The sequence below is a fragment of the Rhinatrema bivittatum genome, chromosome 1 (genome assembly GCF_901001135.1).
Source record: "Rhinatrema bivittatum chromosome 1, aRhiBiv1.1, whole genome shotgun sequence".
Classification (NCBI taxonomy): domain Eukaryota; kingdom Metazoa; phylum Chordata; class Amphibia; order Gymnophiona; family Rhinatrematidae; genus Rhinatrema; species Rhinatrema bivittatum.
In genome coordinates, this window is record NC_042615.1 from 564,871,741 (window position 1) to 564,881,978 (window position 10,238).

General features: G+C 42.9%; 1 protein-coding gene across 4 annotated transcripts in view; it reads left to right on the top strand.

Annotated features, from left to right (window-relative positions):
• Positions 1-8,175, top strand: part of GOLM1 (golgi membrane protein 1) — a 190,225-nt gene extending 182,050 nt beyond the window's left edge. For all 4 annotated transcript variants that reach the window (XM_029617189.1, XM_029617183.1, XM_029617196.1 and 1 more), the window contains 2 exons: positions 551-685; positions 4,769-8,175. In XM_029617189.1, coding sequence (XP_029473049.1) covers positions 551-685; positions 4,769-4,848 — 215 coding nt within the window. In that variant the 3' untranslated portion in view covers positions 4,849-8,175. The remainder of the gene's footprint in view (positions 1-550; positions 686-4,768) is intronic.
• Positions 8,176-10,238: the final 2,063 nt, after the last annotated feature.

The following is a 10,238-nucleotide window of genomic DNA, read 5'->3' on the forward strand; positions in this document are numbered from 1 at the left end:
TCCCCTTTGGTGATGAAAAGCTGCAGTCCATCGATCCATATTAGATTTGACTGTTCTGGGATGTTCATTTTATAGGTGGGGGGATTAGCAAATGGTCAAACATTCTCAGATCTCACTTGACATATGCTGTCCTAGTTATGATTATATAGCCATAATCCCTTTTCTGGGATGCAGTATTACCAAAGTTTAGATTGAGATACAGTTCATGGACTCCATGCCTTCAGTTTGTATCAAAGCTGCTTGTCTACAGAGGTTACCTATGGAAGCAGCACTCACAGCCTTAGGAAGGAAAGGGAAGGGAAAAAAAAACCCTTCACTTTACCAGTGCTGGTGCTATAACATGGAAAACGTTGCTTGGCCAAAACAGGATTACAGATGGAACATCTTGACTTGCAGTTTTCTGGTTCATACGATGCTTCAGTCCATTGGTAAGGCACTGCCTTAATTTTCCACCACAGGCTTCACTTGTAATGGTGCCACAGAAGCAACACATTACAAGGCCCTCTCGTCTCACTTGGATAGCGAGTGACTGCACAGAATCTCTTTGCAGGTGTTCCGGGCAAACAGGAAGCAAACGTAAAGAACCCAAATGACAAAGTTGCCGACTACAATGGGGACGGTGGGAATGAGGCGGAACCAGAGGCAGAGAAGCAAGCTGCACTTGTAGACCATCCCGATCAGAAAGGTAAGTGAGAGAGAAACTGCAAAGCTTCCTCTCATTTCTTTGTTTGTCTGCGAGGACCTTGAATTTACTGTGAAGAAAAATAAGTGTCAGCCTTGAAGCGGCTTTTCAGATTTTCTAGCTAAGCTACCCAGCTATGATATTTCAGTGTAAATAAAATACATTTTTATCAATCCTGTACGAGTTGCCAGCTGTCTGATTTGACCGATGGAAGGTTTAAAAGAGCTGGAGAGAAACGGAGTATAGGAAATGCGGCTTGAGAGCATAATTTTCAGGGCTCAGTAAGGGTTTTCCAAGTGTATGGGGTTAATGAGTACATTCTTTGTATCATTATGCAAACATTTATTTGCCAGGAATGGACATGGTCAAAGCAGGAGAGCTTGGAAAGAGAAGGATCACTGAAAGAGCTAAAAGAGCTTTATCTGGTTGAGCACCATCTGCAGAATAGGTGGGAATGGAGGTTGGAAGAGGAGAATAGATAAATGACCAGAACAGATCCTGGTGGCACACCACCGAACAGGAGCCTTCAAACAGAGGAGAATCTGTTAGCTGAGGAAGAAAAGAGAAATGGTCCTGAAGGCAATCCGGGAGAACGTTATCGGGTGAATTTTGAAAGGGCCACACGTGCACCCATAAACGCGGGTATCGCACTGTGCGCAGAGATGCACGCTATTTTATAAAGCATGCACGCGGGTTTTAAAATGCTCTGCGCGCGCATACGCCTGCAGCTTTTTCGCACACATCTTTCGCGCTCAGAGGGAGAGAGGGAGAGCCTCTTTTTATAGGGATCAGCCTGCCGCTCAATATATGCACTGTTGTAAGGGGGGCACTTTGATTGGGGATGAGTTTTCAGGAGGTGGGTTGGGGTTTTGGGGGAGGTGTTAGAAACTTGCAGAGGTATGCATTGTAAAATTGACAGCATTAAAGCCTTTTAGACCTTTATAAGCGATGAAAAGGAATTGATTTGTACAATGCAGCCAGCAGAGACTGCGGTGTACAAATGAACTCCTCTTGTTAGAATTTTCTGTAACATCACCCCCGAACCCCCAACCCACCTCCTGAAAGCTCACCCCGAATCAGTGCCCCCTTACAATGGTGCATATGTTGAGTGCAGGCTGAATCCCAGCAAGACTCTCACTCTCAAAGTTGCATAGCTTACGCGCATATGTGGCAGTCTTTGTGCGAGCAAAGGTTTTTAAAATCTACCTCTGTTACAAGAAGCACTTAACTTAGGTCAAGGAGGAGGTAACAGTCTTTATGGAGGATAAAAGGTCATTGACCCCATGGAGAAGAGCAGTTTCAGCCGTGGACAGGGGAAAATCCAGCGTTTAACTGGTTCTAAATTTTGTGGTAGGAATGATTGTTAGAATGATGGGGGGGGGGGGGGGGGGGAGTCTTTTTTTTTTTTTTTTTTTTTTTTTTCTTCTCCAAAACCTTTGAGAAATAGGAAATTGTCAACTGAATGAGCCTAGAAATGGGGGGGGGGGGGGATTTGTATCTAAGGAAATTTATTTAACTAATAGGTAGTGGGGGGGGGGGGGGGGAGAAGGGAATCCTCTGACCAAACCCCCCCACACTTATCCTGTCCTTGGGGGGGTTCTGATTATTAGGCCTTAGCCCAGACCCAGGCACAATTTTTTTTGTACCTGTTGCAGAGACCTCTAGCTAGGCCCAATGCCAGGCCCCAGATCTGATGCCAAGGTCTAAAGGCCAGGGACCAGACCGCCAAACATCTTCCATTGGTGTCCTCTTCAAAAGGACTCCCTCCACTTGGAGGATGCACTGGAGTGCGGTGTCTCCAGAAGGTGTTATGGCTGTACATGTAAATGGCACCCTCTGTTCAGGAGAAAGGCACTGGAGAGCAGTTACTCCCTGTCCTCCAAGCAGAGGGTGTCATTTTGAAGAGGACACTGACAGAAAATATCTGGAGGCCTGGTCCCCAGCCATGGTCCCCAGCCTGGTCCCCAGGCTGGTCCCCAGCCCCAGCGGGGCAGACTAGATGGGCCATTTGGTCTCCTTCTGCCGTCATTTCTATGTTTCTATGTTTCTATGTTTCATGATCCCAGGCCAAGGCCCCAGCTTCAGGACCCAACCTTTGGGTCAGGCTTGAGTCTAGGCCAATGCCCAGGTGATGGGACCTGACTTCCAGGCCAGGCCCAAACTTAGGCCCCAGCATCAGGACCTGTCCTCCACCCTGGGCCCCGACGTCAACGTGATTTCCCCCCCTCCCCTCCCTGGACAGGATAAGCAGAGGCTGGAGAGGCCCTGCTTCATTTTTTCACTTATTTATGTAAATGTTTGTTTCATTTCAATAGTTTGCAGCAATGAAATAAGTAAATGACACCTGGGGAGCAGAGGTAGGGGGGTTTGGGGAACCCCCAAAATGAAAAATAAATTTAAAAAAACCACAAATTTTTTCCCTATACATCCCTAATAAGTGGGATTATTGCAGCTTTAAAAGAATCGGGGTGGGGCAAAAATTTAGGAAGCAAAGGATCCAGAGAATAGGTTGAGGTTTGAAGAGGGAGGGCTACAAGGATGGGGGGAAATCTGAATTGGTAGGAGATGAATGTAGTGCAGGCAAAGTGGAATGTGGAGGCAGCAAGACAGATCTGGCACATGCTTTGCTTAGCTCGTCACACGAGACTTATTGGCAATGAGTGTTGCTGCTGCCGGAATGAATGGCAAAGTGGTTAATATGAAGTCCTGTTGGGAAAAATAGGAAACCGTGTAACTGAGTGTCTTGTGGGCTGCGATGCTAGAGTCAACTAACAGCTGGAGCTGTCTGGCAGGCTTAAAGTACTGCAATAACTACAAGTTCTAAAGCAAAATGTGGATTCTGGATCTGTCTGGCAGGCTATGCAGGGGACCTAGGAGGCTCACATGCAGTGGTAGCTGTTTAGACCAGAAATGCACCAGAAAATGGGTCTTTCTGGCAGGCTGCAAGTACATTCGTATTTATTTAATTAACTGTTTTATATACCGACGTTCATCAGGGATATCACATCGGTTTACATTAAACGTGAAACTACGCTATTTAGAAGTCTCGGTGGAAGCTTAGGTGTTCATGTAGCCAGGTCTGTCTGGCAGGCTGCCCCGGGGGTCTAAGAAGCTGGACTCAATTATTACAGAATTGTTTAGACATGAAAGAAGTGGAATGTGGGAGGAAACAGACAGGGAATCTTTCTGTAAGGGGAGGAAAACTCGCGTCCAACCCGCGGCACCTAATAGCGCCCTCAACATGTAAATGCATGTTGTTAGCCCTATTAGGTATGTGCGCGGGATACAGAAAGTAAAATGTGCAGCCAAGCCACACATTTTACTTTCAGAAATTAGCGCCTACCCAAAGGTCCGCGCTAGTTTCTGCCGGCACCGGGAAAGTGCACAGAAAAGCAGTAAAAACTGCTTTTCTGTGCACCCTCCGACTTAATATCATGGCGATATTAAGTCGGAGGTCCTGAAGTGTAAAAAAAAAAGTTTAAAAAAAAAAAAGAAGAAAATTTTAAATGGGCCGGCGGCTGTCGGGCCGAAAACCGGACACTCAATTTTGCCGGCGTCCGGTTTCCGAGCCCGTGGCTGTCAGCGGGCTCGAGAACAGACGCCGGCAAAATTGAGCGTCAGCTGTCAAACCCGCTGACAGCCACCGCTCCGGGCTAAAAGGAGGCGCTATGGACGCGCTAGTGTCCCTAGTGCCTCCTTTTGCCTGTTTCTACCGCACCACCTAATTTGCATACTGAATCGCGCGCACCGGCAAGTGGCCGGTGCGCGCGTCGGGAGAGTTCGTCCGCTCTCCCGCGGACTTTACTGAATCGGCCTACTCAAGATGGAGTATCGAAGATGGTCACACTCTCTTTCCAGCAGTGGGGATGCATCCTTGGCAGTGTAGACAGAATAACTGAGCAGACTGGATAGGCTGACTGATCTTTTTTTTTTTTCCCTGCTGTCATCTTCTGTTACGCTATGATGTGTTGTGTATATTAAACACTTTGAAGGATAAAAAGAAATTAGCAAATTCTTCCCACTACTTTAGAACTGAAGGGAACAAGAAAACAAATAACCTCCTGTTTTTTACCCTCTCCGTTCTAGATTCTCTTAATGATAAGAAAACCGAGAACGAGCAGATGATCGAAGAGAACAAAAAGAAAGCGAGGGACCAAATGCTATAAGGACAGCGACTGAGTGGCTCAGATCATCTTCAGTTAGGGAAGCAGAAGTCTCAGCCAATGGCACAGTTTTTTGTTTGTTTTTTTTTTGTTTGTTTTTGTGGGGGGGTTTTTTCTTTATCTGAAAGGCTAAGAAAACAGACATGATGACAATAAGATACAGTAGAATGAATCTTGTGAAGTCCACTAATAGTGGAAAGATTTAAGTAAATTAAAATCAAATCAGTCTTAAAAAAAAAAATTAAAAAATTAAAAAACACGCATGTTAGAGATCAGAGCGGCAGCAGCAAAACGTGTACCGCTTTGGAAAAGAATTCTTGCCACAATAGAGAGAGAGAGAGTCTTCCTGATATATTTATATTTGCACAAGAACGTGTTCTTACATAAGCCTCAAATATTTCAGAAACACTTTACTTTTTATTCTGTTGTTGGCAAGGGCTTTTTTTTCGTTTGTTTCCAAAGCAGCGTGTTCTGGCCTGCTGATCTGACTTTTTAACGTGCACGCAAACATTTTTAAGAGGCGAGGCAAACCGTGCCTGGCGGGGTACAAGATTACATTTTACATTTGCTCTTGTTTCACGGTGTCTGCAGCCTTTCTGCCTCCTACTGTTTTTAAATGTTGCTGTGAGAACATCTCAAGTAATTCTAGCTTGGGAATCCTGTTGGAGAAAACTGCATTGGACGGTAAATGCTTTGAGTGGGCTTCAGAGAGAGCCTGGTCTCCCTTGTTTCCACCCCGTTCCTCTTTAAAGATTAAGGAGGGCTGTGAGCGGTAAATGTCATTGCACAACTGGATGTGGGCTCACAGGACCATCAAACAGAGTTGCCAGTTTCTAAAAAAAAAAAAAAAATGCATATTTTACTGATAGTCTGACAGATTTTTAGTGACGCACCTTTTATATGATGCAAAAAGATACAAAATGCAACCCCACCGCAACTCCAGCCTTTCGTAAGGGCCTTGGACCGCTGTCATTTCACCCCTGTTCTGTCACTGCTAAATCCCGTTGCTTCCAGTCATTCATCCTCCTGGAACCAATTTCTTTTTCACCTCATCTGCAGCAAAGCTGGCCTCTTCCCTTGTAATTTCAAAGCTCACTCGCATTTACCTCCTTACTAATCCCTCCCTCAACCCTTTCGTTTTTCAGTCTCCTTCATTTCAAGATTCCATCGGCTTCCTCTCTAAGCTTCTCACCCTTTGTCCTGTCATTCCCATTTCTAGTCTACCCTAGTTTGTCTCTCCTCTCTTTACACCTATCCTACCCTTTTCATTCTGTAATGTCTGCTACCCATGCTCCCATAGTAACTCCATCACTGTGCATTTTAGCCTCTCTTCCACTGCTCTACATGCCTTATGTCAAGTATGTGTAAAGAAAAAATCATCCTTTTCTCTCTTCAATGTTCCTTCAAAACCTTTCTGCACTTAGTATTTCCTCCTCCTTTTTTTTTTTAACCCCATCCTGTTCCTTCGCTTAATCACAACAACCCTCCCTGATTCATTTCTCCTATAATGTTCTCTGACAGCCGTAGCACCCGTTGTATATCGGTGTACTAATCCCGGACTTTGACAGGGGCAAGAAGTTTGCTGGTTGGATTTGTCATTCTTGCTATTTAGTGACCCACAGAGTGGAGAAAGTGAAATAGCTCCTCGTCTCCTTGTTACAGCTCAACAGTTCATATCCAGCTCCTGCCCGCACACTGACAGAGGGAACAGGAAGAGACGAAGTTGGGAGACTGCTTGAAAACATTTCTGGATTTTTACTGTCTGGTCCATTTTTTATTTTTTTTTTTGGGCAAGCAGTGGGCAGCCATAACAATTTGTGGGCAGGTGGCAACCCTGACAGTAAGGCAGTGTGTTGGGCCTGATCAAGGCAAATGGATTAGTAAATACTTTAGCCAATAAGATAAAGTTATTAACACTTAACTGGTGAGAAAAACAGATTGTAAGGTAGTATGTTTCGTGAAACACCCTTTCAGAGAATGAGATGCATTGTGCCAAATTTGTGACGTCTTCATTGCTTCTCTTATCAAACCTTCTCTTTAGAAGTAGTAGTAGGATATGTACTTCCTTTTTATCTTTCTTTTGGGTACAAGGACCATGCCAAGAACTTTTCAGTGTTGAAAAGCAAGCGAATCTTTCTACAGGATCGGAAAAGGACTGCTTTTGGAAGAGCTATTTTGAGATGACTTGTTAAGTTTCCAGCTGTGTAGAGTGGGTGTTTTCTGATCATTTGTTACATTTCTTTGCTGTACACATAACTAACCTTATTATTTTATAGCTATGGAGTTCCACTAGGATGATGGGGAACCTATGGCATAACTGCTCAAAGTAGCACTTCTGGTCAGGCCTGTTGATGATCGAGAGATGTAATTTATTTTCAGGTGGGAGGTAATGTTCATGGACATTGGTACTCGCCAACTCCATCATTCTAACTAGTTGATATTTTGGGACACGTAACCTGAAGAAGCTTCCCCATTCCTCCTTTACGTTTTCCAAGCCGATGTGGATTCCTGGAATTGTGAAATGCACCGGGGGATGAGGTGTGCATTGTTTGCTCTCTAAGAGCATGTCTTCAATAACCGAGGATTTTGTATATTTTTGGAAAGTGATTAATATGCCACTCACTGCCAGAATTGGCATTGGGGGGGGGGGGGGGAGATACAAAATAAATATTGGTGTATTTGTGAATGAAGGCATCCTGATGCCATATCCCAATTGCGCACCATCCCAATTGAGCTGGGATCAAAATAATGTTAAACAACTTCTTGTGACCCCTGATACCCAAGCTGCTTCCGAGGCAGGAGTATTGTCTGTAGATCATTCTGCTGCTCTCTTCTGACCATGCCTTCAGAAAAGTGAACATTTTTTCCTTTTGCTTACTGGTGGTCCTGGGGAGACTAGATGTGCCTGTCAGTGCAGATTTTAAAAATCTCATAGCAAGACAAAGATGAAGGATGTACTGAGATATGCCCAATGTATGTGTGATTGTGTGCGTGTTTCGTTTCTCAGACAACTGACAAATTTATTCTTTAATTTTAAAAATAAACTGGAAACAGTATCTTTATTTTATATATATTAGAAAGTTATTAACTGGGAAAAATGGATATATATATTTTTTTTTTAGCCTGAACTGAATATACTGTGAATCTGTAGTTTTGGTGTCCGTGCTGGATGAGGTCTCCTAGGAGTGACCAAACAAATCTGCAGCACTGGTGCTCCTTCTCTTGCTGATTATGTACATGGGACTACACACAATGTTACTGTAAGCACCAAAAACCAAATCACAAACTGAAAAAAAAAAAAAAAAAGCAAATTGTAACTTTTGAAACTGATTTCTCCTCTACAATATAACTTTAATGCACTTTATTGCTTTTCTGTGCAAGTACACTGTGTGCTTCCAAGCAAGGCAAGATGACTGTTAATTGTCCATGAGAAAACATTAACAGTCATGCAGGATAGTTTTAAACAAGGCGCCCACTCTTCCCTGTTTCCTACTTCCAGCTCAGGAGGTAGATTTTGCAGCCCATTTTTGTTAAACTTCTCCAGCAAATTTGCATATTGACTGCAATATGCACCAATATTTTTATTTTGAAATTCATTTGAAAAAAAATGATTTTCCAATCTGTGGGGTTAATTTCCTTTAATTTTTTTTTTTCCTTTTTCTGTCACTTTCACATTGTATAAATTTTTATTGCATTTTTTTTTTGTTTTTTGCTCTATAGCCTGACTTTCCTCTCTCCGATGACCCTTGCTTTCCTCAGCCCCCTTCTACAATGGTCTTCACCGCTCTGTGTATGCAGCTTGACATCAGCAGTAACCATGGGCTTTTACAGTTCACCAGAGCTCAGAGTTTGAGAGACTGCCCCACATTTGGTGCAGGAAAACAGTGAGCTCCATTGCTGTTTGATGAGTAGGATGAGTGGTTGAGTCAGCAGGAAATAGGGCTTGCATGGAGGCTGTTTCTCATGGTTACACACACAGCCCAGATATCTGTGGCCTTTGCCGTGGCTGCAAAATCACAGGAGATTAGGGCGTCCTGCTTTTAAGTCAGCTTAGCATAGTTTTGTCCACACTGCAAGTATATTGGGTTTTGGTTTTTTTAATTACACAAAAGCTGCCAATGTAATATGCGCAACAAGCCCCATATTCTGATCTGTCAGCTAACGTGTTTGTAGCTTGGTCTAGGTTAGACAGATGCAATGCAAAACAAATTCATGTAAAAGAAACAAACATTTTTTAAAATCTAATATGAGATCTCCCACAAAAATGTAGATAGTTAAAACATGCCTTTATTTCTCTGTAAATAGTGTAGGATTTAATACTAGGAATTATAAAATGGGAATTGGAATTTCTTCATTGTGACTGCTGCGTGGTAGGGTCTGATCATTAAATCCTTCAACCACCAGAATCCTTCATATGCTTCCAGTGTCTGCCCTGCCAATGGTGTTCTCTGTCCAATCCACTTACTTTCAATAAAATTGTTTAAAAATTACATTGGCATCTTTGTGGCCTTCCAACTTAAAAATAAATAAAAATCTTAAAATAGTAGTTATTTAACAGTTCTTTTTACAGTTACTTAACTTTAATTTTTTTTAAGTTCTGTCCCCACAGCTTCCCTGAACCCCTGGATTCCCAATGACCATGCACAGCATGGAATCCAGTTGGCCCAGAGAGCGTGAGATGTATAGGACATTGTAGCTTAATATCCATCAATCGGATCTAGGAAGTTTCAGGTAATTTGCAGCTCTTTGCTAAAATAGCTGCTGCTTGGGATTAAGAAAAGATGAACTGTTTAATGTATTAAAAGAAAAAAGACAAAATGGTATCATTTTTAGGTGATGGGTTGAGTATTACTGTGTCATGTTCTCTTGAAATACTGCTCCCCAAATAAGGCCTTCCTTAAAAAGGACTTCTCCATGTCCCCTATTATGTGCCTATGTATGGAAAAAAAATTATTGAATAAGGTCCATAGCCAAAAAAGGTACAGCTTTCATTGGACAACACACATCACATGCTCTAACTCAACTGAAATTTTAAATGAGACCATACAATAATAAAAATATTGATTTGTAGAGCTGGTGTGCCTCCTGAAAATGTGCTATAAAAGTGCTGGCAAGTCATCTTTTTCAACTTATAAATCCCTCTTTTGGACGTGCACTTTAATTGTAAAGGTTGGAATTATACTTTGAGGGTAACTTTGTAAGAACCTGCATAAAATAGTCTGCAAATGCATGTATCAGTTTCACCAAGTTACAAGGCAAACATGGCCCACCAAAACTACCTGCACACAATTAACCGCTGCGAAAATGTACTTGCATACTCTTCAAAAGGCAAAAGTATATGCTTAAGGCCAGACCCCTCTTTAAACTCTGTCCCTGGAAGCACCTCCACTTAG